The sequence below is a fragment of the Heptranchias perlo genome, chromosome 35, assembly GCF_035084215.1.
Source record: "Heptranchias perlo isolate sHepPer1 chromosome 35, sHepPer1.hap1, whole genome shotgun sequence".
NCBI classification, from domain to species: domain Eukaryota; kingdom Metazoa; phylum Chordata; class Chondrichthyes; order Hexanchiformes; family Hexanchidae; genus Heptranchias; species Heptranchias perlo.
This window is the reverse complement of record NC_090359.1, coordinates 22033034-22049974: the sequence shown is the minus strand read 5'-3', so window position 1 is coordinate 22049974 and position 16941 is coordinate 22033034. Positions and strand designations below refer to the sequence as shown.

Below are 16941 nucleotides of genomic sequence, written 5' to 3'. Positions count from 1 at the left end.
CAAGTAGGAACCTTCCATTCACATCGCTACTAGGCCCTGTGTGCTATGGGAAAGAAACAGCAAAACATATACACACACACGTATACACGTACATACACACAGGCACACACAGGCACACGCATACATACACACACACGCACACGCATACATACGCACACGCATACATACGCGCACACGCATACATACACACACGCGCACATGCATACATACACACACGCACACACATACATACACGTGCACACATACATACACACACGCACACGCATACACACGCACACGCATACATACACACACGCACACACATACATACACACACGCACACGCACACATATACATACATACACACACGCACATACATACACACACGCACATACATACACACACACGCACATACATACACACACACGCACATACATATACACACACACACATACATATACACACACGCAAGCACATGCACATACACACACGCAAGCACACGCACACACACTCACACACATTTTCCACGCATCCTCTCTGCTTGCGATAAAACAAGCTCGTTCACACACGGATGCTTACACGCGTGTGCCACCTCTTTCTGATATTCTGCGGTAACTTCCCCTCTAACTTTGATTCCCACCTTGTTCACTGCATTAGGAATTTTAGGAGGGCCGTTAATTAACATCGCCGGAAACCAAGGGCAGCGATGGAGAAAAGCCGAGGCCGTTTACTGTGGAGCCTCACCGATTCAGGTAAACGGATCGACGGTTCTGTGGGCTGGTAAAGGGAAACTGGGGCGGAGTTGACTGCTTGTGATGGTGTCTAGGTTCTTGTGATAGGCTGCGAGGCAGCACTCCTGATTGCTGGGACATAAGCCCATGCTCACCGATGTAGTTTAGGATCGTTCTGCCTTCTGTGGTTTGTCTAACTCGGCGCGACCTTTTTGTTAAGGGCTAGAACCGGATACAGTCGCGCTTGCTGTCCGCTCTACGATGCGCCGCGACGGAAGCCTGTGCCCTCGATACCCCACGCGCTGCCCTCCCGGTTTTAATCAGGCGTCAGCCGGGGCTCAGTGGGTAGCAATCTCGCCTCTGAGTCAGAAGGTCGTGGGACTTGAGCAGATAATCCAGGCTGACGCTCCCAGTGCAGTACCGAGGGAGAGCTGCACTGTCAGCGGTGCCGCCTTTCGTCTGTCCCTCTCAGGTGGACGTAAAAGATCCCACGGCCACTATTCGAAGGAAAGCAGGGTATCCTGAGCCAATATTTATCCCTCGACCAACATCACTAAAACTGATGATCCGGTCATTATCTCATTGCTGTTTGTGGGAGCTTGCTGTGCGCAAACTGGCTGTAGCATTTCCTTACATTACAACAAGTACTTTATTGGCTGTGAAGCACGTTGAGGTCATGAAAGGCGCTATATAAATGCAAGTTCTTCTGGGTTTTTTTTTTTTCCCTTTTTCCTTTATTTCCTCTCCCCTTGGGAAACAGGAGAAGGAAAAGCTGGAATCCTGTCTCTGGACACAATCCCTGGGTTTGAAGCGAAGGTCAGGGACACTTGGAGCGTCGGGGGCTGCTGGGGGTCAAAGGTCAGGAGGAATTGGGGCCGCGTGCGGGTTGTGATCTAATTCGATGCGTTTCTGTTTCCAGTTTGTGATAGAAGGTGTTCGAGGAGAGACCGCGGCCTCCGACATCGCAGTGGACAAAGTCTGCATCCTCGCCTGCGCCGGTAAGAAAGCCTTCAGTAACGACACCTCAATCGTTGACACCGGAATCCGCTCCTCCAAATAAAAAGTCCAGAAAAATTCAACAAAGGGAGTCATTTTAATCTAACTCGCTGTGTGGGAAATCCAGGGGTTCGAGTGGAACACTGGTTTTACACCACGTCCAATAACACCCTCCACTCACTTCAATAAAGAGTAAAATCGGGCGGGGTTTAAAACTGCCTTTCGCCTGATCCCCGGGGTTCCCGACGGGCGGGTTAGGTTAAAATAGCCCCCAGAGCGTTTCAGCAATTCGAACTAAAGAACGTTTCCAATTTGGATCTATTTATTTATTCTCCCATTCTCTTGCCGGTGTGTCTCCCCACCCCCTACTCCCCTTTTTTTTTTTAAAATCGGTGCTGCCTCTCGGCTTGGGTTCGGCTCCAAGTGATGGCTGGGTGGCTGACCTCCGGTGCCTTGCCCAGTGAGTGGCAGCGAGCTATTCGAACTTGGGGGGCATCGCAGCCCAGCCCGATCCCCAGTTCCTGCTCGATGCCCTGATGCATCCGCTTCCAGCGGGGGGGGGTGAGTGGGTGGCCATCGGGAGTGGGAACTCCTGATAACCGTCCCTTCCCTAACACGAGATCGACTAACCGCACAGGAGCAAGATGTACATTTACGTAGAGCCTTTCAGTAGCGTGGCTGCAAATATTGAAGAAGGGGAGGATGGAGACCTAAAACTCACTTCACATCGTTTTTGAATAAAATATTTGTTCGCAATACTCTTACCTAATAAAAATCTATCGCCCTCAGTCTTGAAAACTCCAAAGCCCCAGTATCCAAAGCCTTTTGGGGGGAAGAGATTCCCAGATTCCCACTCCTATTTGTGTGTAAAAGTGCTTCCTGATTGCTCTCTTGAATGGCCTGGCTCCAATTATAAGATTACGTCCCCCTCATTCTTGATTACCCCCATCAGAGGAAATAGTTTCTCTCTATCTGCCCTATTGAATCCTCTTCACCTTCTAAATATCTCGATCAAATCATCCCTCAATCTTCTATACTCAAGGGAATACAAGCCTAGTCTGTGCAACCTGTCCTCATAATTTAACCCTCCAAGTCCCGGTATCATTCTGGTGAATCTGGGCTGCACCCCCTCCAAGGCCAGTATGATCACTCAATGAAATTGTGTCTGTACATCACATCCAAGGCCAGTGCCTTTTTCTCCTCCCCCCCCACCCCCCCCGCATTCTTTTTTTAATTCGTTCATGGGATGTGGGCGTCGCTGACATTTATTGCCCATCCCTAATTGCCCTTGAGAAGGTGGTGGTGAGCCGCCTTCTTGAACCACTGCAGTCCGTGTGGTGACGGTTCTCCCACAGTGCTGTTAGGAAGGGAGTTCCAGGATTTTGACCCAGCGACGATGAAGGAACGGCGATATATTTCCAAGTCGGGATGGTGTGTGACTTGGAGGGGAACGTGCAGGTGGTGTTGTTCCCATGTGCCTGCTGCTCTTGTCCTTCTAGGTGGTAGAGGTCGCGGGTTTGGGAGGTGCTGTCGAAGAAGCCTTGGCGAGTTGCTGCAGTGCATCCTGTGGATGGTACACACTGCAGCCACGGTGCGCCGGTGGTGAAGGGAGTGAATGTTTAGGGTGGTGGATGGGGTGACAATCAAGCAGGCTGCTTTGTCCTGGATGGTGTCGAGCTTCTTGAGTGTTGTTGGAGCTGCACTCATCCAGGCAAGTGGAGAGTATTCCATCACACTCCTGACTTGTGCCTTGTAGATGGTGGAAAGGCTTTGGGGAGTCAGGAGGTGAGTCACTCGCCGCAGAATACCCAGCCTCTGACCTGCTCTTGTTGCCACAGTATTTATGTGGCTGGTCCAGTTAAGTTTCTGGTCAATGGTGACCCCCCAGGATGTTGATGGTGGGGGATTTGGCGATGGTAATGCCGTTGAATGTCATGGGGAGGTAGTTAGACTCTCCCTTGTTGGAGATGGTCATTGCCTGGCACTTGTCTGGCGCGAATGTTACTTGCCACTTATGAGCCCAAGCCTGGATGTTGTCCAGGTCTTGCTGCATGCGGGCTCGGACAGCTTCATGTCTCTAGTCAATCAGCTGTGACATTACAGACAGGTAATCAAGACCAATCTGAATTTAATGCATAGTTAAAGATTAGAAAACCATTTTACATTGATAATTCTGTAACATTACCTATAAAAATTTAAGCATAATCTGGAGACAGTTTCAAACCTGGAATTGTACTTACAGAATTGAACAACTCCAGAAACAAAACCATTGCATGACCACAAAATGGCCAAATAGCTAATGTCACTGTGATTTGCCTCCTAGTAGTTGAGATAGTTCCATGTTTTAGTTAAGGAGCAGTAAACCACTGATGCCATGTTAAATCTGCAACAGAAAATGAATCTTGGTGGTGATAAAGCCAACCAGCCCCCACTCTCCAAGTGCCAGTGAGTCAGTGAGCAAAATCAGAACCAATAATCGGAACATTTAATCAAAGCTCTTACTATTACTGATACAGGTGTGACCACAACTCCAGGATCAACCACCGGTGGGATCACAACTCCAGAAACAACCACAGGTGTGAACACAACTCCAGAAACAACCACAGGTGGGATCACAACTCCAGAAACAACCACAGGTGTGAACACAACTCCAGAAACAACCACAGGTGTGAACACAACTCCAGAAACAACCACAGGTGTGAACACAACTCCAGAAACAACCACAGGTGGGATCACAACTCCAGAAACAACAACAGGAGTGAACACAACTCCAGAAACAACCACAGGTGTGAACACAACTCCAAGATCAACCACAGGTGTGAACACAACTCCAGAAACAACCACAGATGTGATCACAACTCCAAGATCAACCACAGGTGTGATCACAACTCCAAGATCAACCACAGATGTGATCACAACTCCAGGATCAACCACAGATGTGATCACAACTCCAGGATCAACCACAGATGTGACCACAACTCCAGAAACAACCACAGATGTGATCACAACTCCAGGATCAACCACAGATGTGACCACAACTCCAAGATCAACCACAGATGTGATCACAACTCCAGGATCAACCACAGATGTGACCACAACTCCAGGATCAACCACAGATGTGATCACAACTCCAGGATCAACCACAGATGTGACTACAACTCCAGAAACAACCACAGATGTGACCACAACTCCAGGATCAACCACAGATGTGATCACAACTCCAGGATCAACCACAGGTGTGATCACAACTCCAGGATCAACCACAGGTGTGATCACAACTCCAGAAACAACCACAGGTGTGATCACAACTCCAGGATCAACCACAGATGTGATCACAACTCCAGGATCAACCACAGATGTGATCACAACTCCAGGATCAACCACAGATGTGATCACAACTCCAGGATCAACCACAGATGTGATCACAACTCCAGGATCAACCACAGGTGTGATCACAACTCCAGAAACAACCACAGGTGTGATCACAACTCCAGGATCAACCACAGATGTGATCACAACTCCAGAAACAACCACAGGTGTGATCACAACTCCAGGATCAACCACAGATGTGATCACAACTCCAGGATCAACCACAGATGTGATCACAACTCCAGGATCAACCACAGATGTGATCACAACTCCAGGATCAACCACAGATGTGATCACAACTCCAGGATCAACCACAGATGTGATCACAACTCCAGGATCAACCACAGGTGTGATCACAACTCCAGGATCAACCACAGGTGTGATCACAACTCCAGAAACAACCACAGGTGTGATCACAACTCCAGGATCAACCACAGATGTGATCACAACTCCAGGATCAACCACAGATGTGATCACAACTCCAGGATCAACCACAGATGTGACCACAACTCCAGGATCAACCACAGATGTGTCCACAACTCCAGGATCAACCACAGATGTGACCACAACTCCAGAAACAACCACAGGTGTGACCACAACTCCAGAAACAACCACAGATGTGATCACAACTCCAAAAACAACCACAGATGTGATCACAACTCCAGGATCAACCACAGATGTGATCACAACTCCAAGATCAACCACAGGTGTGACCACAACTCCAGGATCAACCACAGATGTGATCACAACTCCAAGATCAACCACAGGTGTGATCACAACTCCAGGATCAACCACAGGTGTGAACACAACTGCAGATCACTAATTTATGTGGTCAGTAATTTGAATGGTCAGTGATTTGGGTCAGTGATTTAGGTCAGTGATTTGAATGATCGGTGATTTGGGTCAGTGATTTGAATGGTCAGTGATTTAGGTCAGTGATTTGAATGATCAGTAATTTGAATGGTCAGTGATTTGAATGGTCAGTGGTTTGAATAGTCAGTAATTTGGGTCAGTGATTTGGGTCAGTGATTTGAATGGTCAGTGATTTAGGTCAGTGATTTGAATGATCAGTAATTTGAATGGTCATTAATTTGAATGGTCAGTGATTTGGATCAGTAATTTGGGTCAGTAATTTGAATGGTCAGTGATTTGGGTCAGTAATTTGGGTCAGTGATTTGAATGGTCAGTGATTTGGGTCAGTGATTTGAATGGTCAGTGATTTGGGTCAGTGATTTGAATGATCAGTGATTTGGGTCAGTGATTTGAATGGTCAGTGATTTGAATGGTCAGTGATTTGGGTCAGTAATTTGGGTCAGTAATTTGGGTCAGTGATTTGAATGGTCAGTGATTTGGGTCAGTGATTTGAATGATCAGTGATTTGGGTCAGTAATTTGGGTCAGTAATTTGGGTCAGTGATTTGAATGGTCAGTGATTTGGGTCAGTGATTTGAATGGTCAGTGATTTGGGTCAGTGATTTGAATGATCAGTGATTTGGGTCAGTAATTTGGGTCAGTGATTTGAATGGTCAGTGATTTGAATGATCAGTGATTTGGGTCAGTAATTTGGGTCAGTGATTTGGGTCAGTGATTTGAATGGTCAGTGATTTGAATGGTCAGTAATTTGGGTCAGTGATTTGAATGGTCAGTGATTTGAATGATCAGTGATTTGGGTCAGTAATTTGGGTCAGTGATTTGAATGGTCAGTGATTTGAATGGTCACTGATTTGGGTCAGTGATTTGAATGGTCAGTGATTTGGGTCAGTAATTTGGGTCAGTGATTTGAATGGTCAGTGATTTGAATGGTCAGTGATTTGGGTCAGTGATTTGAATGGTCAGTGATTTGGGTCAGTAATTTAGGTCAGTGATTTGAATGGTCAGTGATTTGGGTCAGTGATTTGAATGGTCAGTGATTTGGGTCAGTGATTTGAATGGTCAGTGATTTGGGTCAGTAATTTGGGTCAGTGATTTGAATGGTCAGTGATTTGAATGATCAGTGATTTGGGTCAGTGATTTGAATGGTCAGTGATTTGAATGGTCAGTGATTTGAATGATCAGTGATTTGGGTCAGTAATTTGGGTCAGTCATTTGAATGATCAGTGATTTGGGTCAGTAATTTGGGTCAGTCATTTGAATGATCAGTGATTTGAATGGTCAGTGATTTGAGTGTCATTAATATTTACAACTCTTTTCATTTTACAGACACCACAGCACCTCCTTTACCAGGTATGTGACATTTCCATCACCCATAATAAGCAGGTAACAGTCAGGATAAACCTTCCAGCCCTTCCAAAGTGTTTGAGAACTCTTATGGGCCTTCTGTGAAGCAATCTCACCAGCCCATTCACAAGTCTCCCTTCAGGGGTGCAATTGAATTCCAAGGGGGCAGGTGGAGGAGAATAATCAGGGAGCATTACTCGCTCTGAACTTTTGATGTTTGGCTATTTTAAATCACCAGGTTAAGATACTGAGCAACATGGGCTGGAGATCCCAGGTTTGATATAATCCCTGAAACACTCCCATACATTGAAATCGATGGGTAACTAACACCCATACATTGAAATCAGTGGGTAACTAACACCCATACATTGAAATCAGTGGGTAACTAACATCCATACATTGAAATCAGTGGGTAACTAACATCCATACATTGAAATCAGTGGGTAACTAATCCCATACATTGAAATCAGTGGGTAACTAACACCCATACATTGAAATCAGTGGGTAACTAACATCCATACATTGAAATCAGTGGGTAACTAACATCCATACATTGAAATCAGTGGGTAACTAATCCCATACATTGAAATCAGTGGGTAACTAACACCCATACATTGAAATCAGTGGGTAACTAACATCCATACATTGAAATCAGTGGGTAACTAACATCCATACATTGAAATCAGTGGGTAACTAACATCCATACATTGAAATCAGTGGGTAACTAACACCCATACATTGAAATCAGTGGGTAACTAACATCCATACATTGAAATCAGTGGGTAACTAACATCCATACATTGAAATCAGTGGGTAACTAACACCCATACATTGAAATCAGTGGGTAACTAACATCCATACATTGAAATCAGTGGGTAACTAACATCCATACATTGAAATCAGTGGGTAACTAACACCCATACATTGAAATCAGTGGGTAACTAACACCCATACATTGAAATCAGTGGGTAACTAACATCCGTACATTGCAATCAGTGGGTAACTAACATCCATACATTGAAATCAGTGGGTAACTAACATCCATACATTGAAATCAGTGGGTAACTAACATCCATACATTGAAATCAGTGGGTAACTAACATCCATACATTGAAATCAGTGGGTAACTAACATCCATACATTGAAATCAGTGGGTAACTAATCCCATACATTGAAATCAGTGGGTAACTAACACCCATACATTGAAATCAGTGGGTAACTAACATCCATACATTGAAATCAGTGGGTAACTAACATCCATACATTGAAATCAGTGGGTAACTAACATCCATACATTGAAATCAGTGGGTAACTAACACCCATACATTGAAATCAGTGGGTAACTAACATCCATACATTGAAATCAGTGGGTAACTAACATCCATACATTGAAATCAGTGGGTAACTAACACCCATACATTGAAATCAGTGGGTAACTAACATCCATACATTGAAATCAGTGGGTAACTAACACCCATACATTGAAATCAGTGGGTAACTAACACCCATACATTGAAATCAGTGGGTAACTAACATCCATACATTGAAATCAGTGGGTAACTAACATCCATACATTGAAATCAGTGGGTAACTAACACCCATACATTGAAATCAGTGGGTAACTAACACCCATACATTGAAATCAGTGGGTAACTAACATCCGTACATTGCAATCAGTGGGTAACTAACATCCATACATTGAAATCAGTGGGTAACTAACATCCATACATTGAAATCAGTGGGTAACTAACATCCATACATTGAAATCAGTGGGTAACTAACATCCATACATTGAAATCAGTGGGTAACTAACATCCATACATTGAAATCAGTGGGTAACTAACACCCATACATTGAAATCAGTGGGTAACTAACATCCATACATTGAAATCAGTGGGTAACTAACATCCATACATTGAAATCAGTGGGTAACTAACACCCATACATTGAAATCAGTGGGTAACTAACATCCATACATTGAAATCAGTGGGTAACTAACATCCATACATTGAAATCAGTGGGTAACTAACACCCATACATTGAAATCAGTGGGTAACTAACACCCATACATTGAAATCAGTGGGTAACTAACATCCGTACATTGCAATCAGTGGGTAACTAACATCCATACATTGAAATCAGTGGGTAACTAACATCCATACATTGAAATCAGTGGGTAACTAACATCCATACATTGAAATCAGTGGGTAACTAACACCCATACATTGAAATCAGTGGGTAACTAACACCCATACATTGAAATCAGTGGGTAACTAACATCCATACATTGAAATCAGTGGGTAACTAACACCCATACATTGAAATCAGTGGGTAACTAACATCCATACATTGAAATCAGTGGGTAACACTGTCACAGTAAGACCTGTTATTCCTACTTGCAGCAGTGTTTATAACTCACAGGCTCGTTACTAAGAGGCACAAAACTAATTTAACTTTACCTTTAAACTGTTTCCCCCAGCGGAAGGGTCGTGCATCATCTCCGGAGATCCTCATTACCTGACTTTCGACAGCAGGAAGTTTATTTTCTTGGGCACCTGTACCTACACCCTTGCCAGGAGCTGCCAGAATAAGACAGGTATGTACAGTAGGAAGAAAAATAAACTGAAAATCTGAAATAAGAAGTGCTGGCAACACACAGCCTCCATAAACGAGAGTTCTGCTGAAGGGGCTACACTGAAATATTAACCTGTTTTTTTCCTCTTTTCGGATGCTGATGGGCCTGTGATTATATTTAATATTTTCTGCTTTTAACAAAGAAAGGACTTGCATTTATATAGCACCTTGCAACAACCTCAGGATGTCCCAAAGTGCTTTACAGCCAGTTGAGTACTTTTGAAGTGTACTCACTGTCGTAGCTTGGGGAAATGCAGCAGCCGATTTGTGCACAGCAAGATCCCACAAACAGCAATGTGATAAATGACCAGACAATCTGTTTTAATGATGAGGGATAAATATTGGCCCAGGACACACCCCACTGCTTTTCTTCAAATAGTGCCATAGAGTCATAGAGTCATAGAGTTATACAGCACAGATAGAGGCCCTTCGGCCCATCGTGTCCGCGCCGGCCATCAAGCCCAGTCTAATCTAATCCCATATTCCAGCATTTGGTCCATAGCCTTGTATGCTATGGCATTTCAAGTGCTCATCCAAATGCTTCTTGAATGTTGTGAGGGTTCCTGCCTCCACAACCCTCTCAGGCAGTGAGTTCCAGACTCCAACCACCCTCTGGGTGAAAAAGTTCTTTCTCAAATCCCCTCTAAACCTCCCGCCTTTTACCTTGAATCTATGTCCCCTTGTTATAGAACCCTCAACGAAGGGAAAAAGCTCCTGAGTATCCATCCTATCTATGCCCCTCATAATTTTGTACACCTCAATCATGTCCCCCCTCAGCCTCCTCTGCTCCAAGGAAAACAAACCCAATCTTCCCAGTCTCTCTTCATAGCTGAAGCGCTCCAGCCCTGGTAACATCCTGGTGAATCTCCTCTGCACCCTCTCCAAAGCGATCACATCCTTTCTGTAGTGCGGCGACCAGAACTGCACACAGTACTCCAGCTGTGGCCTAATCAGTGTTTTATACAGCTCCATCATAACCTCCTTGCTCTTATATTCTATGCCTCGGCTAATAAAGGCAAGTATCCCATATGCCTTCTTTACCACCTTATCTACCTGTTCCGCCGCCTTCAGGGATCTGTGAACTTGCACACCAAGATCCCTCTGAACCTCTGTCTTGCCTAGGGTCCTCCCATTCATTGTGTATTCCCTTGCCTTGTTAGTCCCTCCAAAGTGCATCACCTCGCACTTTTCCGGGTTAAATTCCATTTGCCACTGTTCCGCCCATCTGACCAACCCATCTATATCGTCCTGCAGACTGAGGCTATCCTCCTCACTATTTACCACCCTACCAATTTTTGTATCATCAGCGAACTTACTGATCATACCTTTTACATTCATATCCAAGTCGTTAATGTAGACCACAAACAGCAAGGGCCCCAGCACAGATGCCGTGTGATCTCTTTTAACATCCTCCTGAACAGCTCAGTTTAACATCTCATCAGAAAGATACCACCTTCTAATAATGCGGCACTCCCTCAGTACTGCATCGAGAGCATCGGCCGAGGTGGCATGTGCTGGAGTGAGGCTCAGAACCCATAGCCTTATGATTTAAGATGGGTGAGTGCTACCAACTGAGCCACAGCTGACACCAGGATTAACAGCATTATGTTCCTAATACACAATGCTGGGTGTCTCTATTTTTTTTACACTTTTTACAGCCTTAGGATCCTTTTATGACAGTTTTATTACTACAGAAACTTTTATTGTTCCTTCCCAGGAATGTAAGTAGTGTGTCTGCACATGGAGAAGACACAGATTATTAATGAAATGGTTATGAGGAACTTCAGTGCTTACAGGCAATGCGCATCTGGCCTGTGCTGACTGCAGCTAGTACAGCAGGAGGGGGGCACTGCAATTGGCCTTAGCGTCTTTGGGCCTTGGGGGGGGGGGAATCAGCCAGGGCTCCTGCACATGATCATAATCCAGTGATTCAGTCTGTGTGTCTCTCCCTAATAGATTCTGTCAGCCGTGGCTCAGTTGGTAGCCCTCTTGCCTTTGAGACAGATGGGCGTGGTTTCGAAGCCCCACTCTGGGGACATAATCCAGGCTGACGCTCCCAGTGCAGTACTGAGGGAACGCGGCAGTGTCAAAGGTCCCGTCTTTCAGATGAGACATTAAACTGGGGCCCCGTCTACTCTCTCAGGTGGATGTAAAAGATCCCACAGCCACTATTTAGAAGAGTAGGCCAGTTCTCCCTGATTTCCTGGCCAATATTTATCCCTCGACCAACACCAAAAGCAGATTATTTGGTCATTATCACATTGCTGTTCGTAAATTGACTGCCGCAGTTTCCTATATTACAACAGTGACTATATTTCAAAAGTACTTCGTTGTCTGAAGTGATTTGGGACGTCCTGAGGTCGTGAAAGGCACTGTATAATGCAAGCCTTTCTTTCATGTCTTTTTTGACGTCCCTGTGTGCCTGTGTGTGTGCGCGCACATGTGTGTGTGCCTGTGTGTGTGTGCGCGCACATGTGTGTGTGCCTGTGTGTGTGCACGCGCACATGTGTGTGTGCCTGTGTGTGCGCGCGCACATGCATGCGTGTGCCTCTGTGTGTGTGTGCGCACGCGCACATGTGTGTGTGCCTCTGTGTGTGTGCACGCGCACATGTGTGTGTGTTCGCACATGTGTGTGACTATTTGATGGCCCAGTCTTTGGTGTGTGTGTTTGTGTGAATCTTTGATGGTCCAGTCTCTGGTCTGGTGTGTGCGTGTGTGTGAGTCTTTGATGGTCCAGTCTCTGGTCTGGTGTGTGCGTGTGTGTGAGTCTTTGATGGTCCAGTCTCTCGTGTGTGTGTGGATCTCTTGGTATTGACTCTGTCTCCAGTTGGTACATCTTTCTCCTTATTGTGATTTGGTGTTTTCCAGGACCCTGGTTCAGCATTGAAGGGAAGAACGAGGAGAGGGGACTGCCTGGAGCTACTTACCTGAGAAAACTTTACATCACCTTTGACGATATCACCATCACTCTGATGAAAAACAGGAGAATTCTGGTTCGTCTTCTTGCCGTTACAATTCACTGCCGCTGAGATTATCGCTGGTTCATCACTACTTGAACAGGGTGTACATTTAACAGAAGCTGAACTGTGTTTTAAAAAACACAGTGTAGTCTGGGGACATAGAAAGATAAAAACATAGAAAATAGGAGCAAGAGTAGGCCATTCGGCCCTTCAGGCCTGCTCCGCCATTCAAAACGATCATGGCTGATCGTCTAACTCAGTACCCTGTTCCCGCTTTTTCCCCATATCCCTTGATCCCTTTAGCATTAAGAAATATATCTATCTCCTTCTTGAATACATCTAATGACTTGGCCTCCACTGCCTTCTGTGGTAGAGAATTCCACAGGTTCACCACCCTCTGAGGGAAGAAATTTCTCCTCATCTCGGTTCTAAATGGCAGACCCCGTATCCTGAGACTGTGACCCCTGGTTCTGGACTCCCCAGCCACCAGGAACATCCCTGCATCTAGTCTGTCTAGCCTTGTTAGAATTTTATATGTTTCGATGAGATCACCTCTCATTCTTCCAAACTCGAGTGAATATAGGCCTAGTCGACCCAATCTCTCCTCATACGTCAGTCCTGCCATCCCAGGAATCGGTCTGGTGGAATACAATCAATTGGCACCCAGCCAACGCACCTCTGAGACTTAAATTCAAACCAGGCCCAGACTGATGGGACAAAGGTCTCCCTCCTCTCTCCTCTTTATGGGAGTGGGGGGGCGGACAGACCCAACCCGGGCTCAGGTCGGCTGCGAAACGGGTGTGCCTCGTAAAATGGCCCCTAGTCTAGCACTCTCACTCAAAGAAAGACACTCTGAGGGTGCAGTGGTGCAGTGGTTATTCTGCTGGCTTAATAATCCAGAAAACTGCAAGATCAAATCCCACCCAGTTTGAGAATTTGAATTCAGTTTAGAAAGCCGGTGTCAGTAAAAGTGACCGTGAAGCTGTGGGATTGTCCTAAAAACCCAACTGGTTCGTTAATGCCCTTTGGGGGAGGAGACCTGCCCTCTCTTACCTGGTCTGGGCTGAAACGTGACTCCAGTTCCCACGCCAATGTGGTTGACTCTTAACTGCCCTTGTAAATGGCCAAGCATGGCAACAAGGGATGGGGCAATAAAAGCTGGCCTTGCCAGTGATGCCCACATCCCGAGAATGAATACGGAAAACAAAGTTGGGGTGTTGGAGAGGGGGCACTACACTGTACGGGTGGCAAAAACGGTAAGCTATTCCACTGCCCGGGGCTCATGTCCCTCGTCTCTCAGCACACTTATAGTAACTTTTACCTTCTCCCCTCATGGCTCAATGGGCAAGGGCTATAGCCGTTTGGTAATAACAACAAACTGTGCAGACGGGAAAATCTTCGGTTTGACTTTGCTGAGCTAGCTGATCTCTGCTGGGGGCAGCAGACGGGGTGCTACAATTGGCCTTAGGGCCCCCCGGGTCTAGGGAGGGCAAAATCAGCCAGGCTTGCTCCCGATCCCTGCTTTTCAGTCACGGTGGGCTCACCCGTGATGGTCCCCATGGTCGGCTGTCCTGTTGATGCTCACTGTTTAGGCATGAAGAGCGGCCAGTTGGCGGGGTGCTGGGTGGGGGTGACGAGGGGGTGGGTGGGGGGGGGGGTGGGGGGGTGCCTACTGACAGCTGTGGAACCCAAACCCCTTGCAAACAGTCAGTGCCTGGAGGAGAAGACAAGAGAAAATTGGGAAACAATGGAGAAAAAACGGTTTACTTTTCAAACGGTACTTGAGAAACATCAAACTGCCCATAATCCAGAGCTACGGGGCGAAAACTGCCCACAGTGAGGTCAGTCTACCCAGAATCCATATCTATAGGGTATTAATTGGCCACAGTGAGGTCAATCGACCCAGAATCCATATCTATAGGGTTATAAATTGCCCACAGTGAGGTCAGTCTACCCAGAATCCATATCTATAGGGTATTAATTGGCCACAGTGAGGTCAATTGACCCAGAATCCATATCTATAGGGTTATAAATTGCCCACAGTGAGGTCAATTGACCCAGAATCCATATCCATAGGGGTATAAATTGCCCACAGTGAGGTCAGTCTACCCAGAATCCATATCTATAGGGTATTAATTGGCCACAGTGAGGTCAATTGACCCAGAATCCATATCTATAGGGTTATAAATTGCCCACAGTGAGGTCAATTGACCCAGAATCCATATCCATAGGGGTATAAATTGCCCACAGTGAGGTCAATCGACCCAGAATCCATATCCATAGGGGTATAAATTGGCCACAGTGAGGTCAATCGACCGAGAATCCACAGCTGTCGGACACAAGCTGTCATTCTACTTGGAGCCAATGGTGACAGGGCACAGGCTGGCTTTAGAGACGCCAGCCTACCGATTAAATATTTCTGACTCAACAACAACGACGACAAGTTGCATTTACATGGTGCCTTCAGCGTAGGAAAAAGCCCCAAGTTGCTTCACAGCAGACACAAACTGATGCCGAGCCTAAGGCTCTCCCCTTCTGATTGCAGGTGGGCGAGACGAGAATCCGTCTGCCCAAGAGTTTGGGGAGAGCCCACCTCTCTCAATCTGGGCAGTACGTATTCGTCAAGACTGATTTCGGTTTGCTGGTACAATACGACGGAAACCATTTTGTGAAGATAGTTGTACCTGGGTGAGTCTCCTGGCTTTGAACTTGGTGCAGTGATTATTCTTCATTCAAGTAAATCTCACCATAACATAATCTTCACCTCTACTTTATACTCGCTTCTGGGACAATCCTAAATCCTGTTGGTGAACCCAACTCACCCGCGTACACATAACTCACCCGCGTACACATAACTCACCCGCGTACACATAACTCACCCGCGTACACATAACTCACTCAGTTACACATAACTCACCCGCGTACACATAACTCACCCACGTACACATAACTCACCCGCGTACACATAACTCACCCGCGTACACATAACTCACTCAGTTACACATAACTCACCCGCGTACACATAACTCACTCAGTTACACATAACTCACCCGCGTACACATAACTCACCCGCGTACACATAACTCACCCGCGTACACATAACTCACTCAGTTACACGTAACTCACCCGCGTACACATAACTCACTCAGTTACACATAACTCACCCGCGTACACATAACTCACCCGCGTACACATAACTCACCCAGTTACACATAACTCACCCTCGTACACATAACTCACCCGCGTACACATAACTCACCCGCGTACACATAACTCACTCAGTTACACATAACTCACCCGCGTACACATAACTCACTCAGTTACACATAACTCACCCGCGTACACATAACTCACCCACGTACACATAACTCACTCAGTTACACATAACTCACCCGCGTACACATAACTCACTCAGTTACACATAACTCACCCGCGTACACATAACTCACTCAGTTACACATAACTCACCCGCGTACACATAACTCACCCGCGTACACATAACTCACCCAGTTACACATAACTCACCCACGTACACATAACTCACCCAGTTACACATAACTCACCCGCGTACACATAACTCACCCGCGTACACATAACTCACCCAGTTACACATAACTCACCCACGTACACATAACTCACTCAGTTACACATAACTCACCCACGTACACATAACTCACTCAGTTACACATAACTCACCCGCGTACACATAACTCACCTGCGTACACATAACTCACCCGCGTACACATAACTCACCCGCGTACACATAACTCACCCAGTTACACATAACTCACTCAGTTACACATAACTCACCCGCGTACACATAACTCACCCAGTTACACATAACTCACCCGCGTACACATAACTCACCCGCGTACACATAACTCACCCAGTTACACATAACTCACCCACGTACACATAACTCACCCAGTTACACATAACTCAACCGCGTACACATAACTCACCCGCGTACACATAACTCACCCAGTTACACATAACTCACCCGCGTACACATAACTCACCCAGTTACACATAACTCACCCGCGTACACATAACTCA

General features: G+C 46.0%; 1 protein-coding gene across 1 annotated transcript in view; it reads left to right on the top strand.

Moving 5' to 3' along the window:
- LOC137302306 (zonadhesin-like) overlaps positions 1-16941 on the top strand; it is a 155229-nt gene that overhangs the window by 72164 nt on the left and 66124 nt on the right. Inside the window, exons 47-52 of the mRNA XM_067971946.1 lie at positions 637-731; positions 1630-1708; positions 4223-5872; positions 9771-9887; positions 12794-12918; positions 15431-15573. Of these exons, the coding sequence (XP_067828047.1) occupies positions 637-731; positions 1630-1708; positions 4223-5872; positions 9771-9887; positions 12794-12918; positions 15431-15573 (2209 nt within the window). The remainder of the gene's footprint in view (positions 1-636; positions 732-1629; positions 1709-4222; positions 5873-9770; positions 9888-12793; positions 12919-15430; positions 15574-16941) is intronic.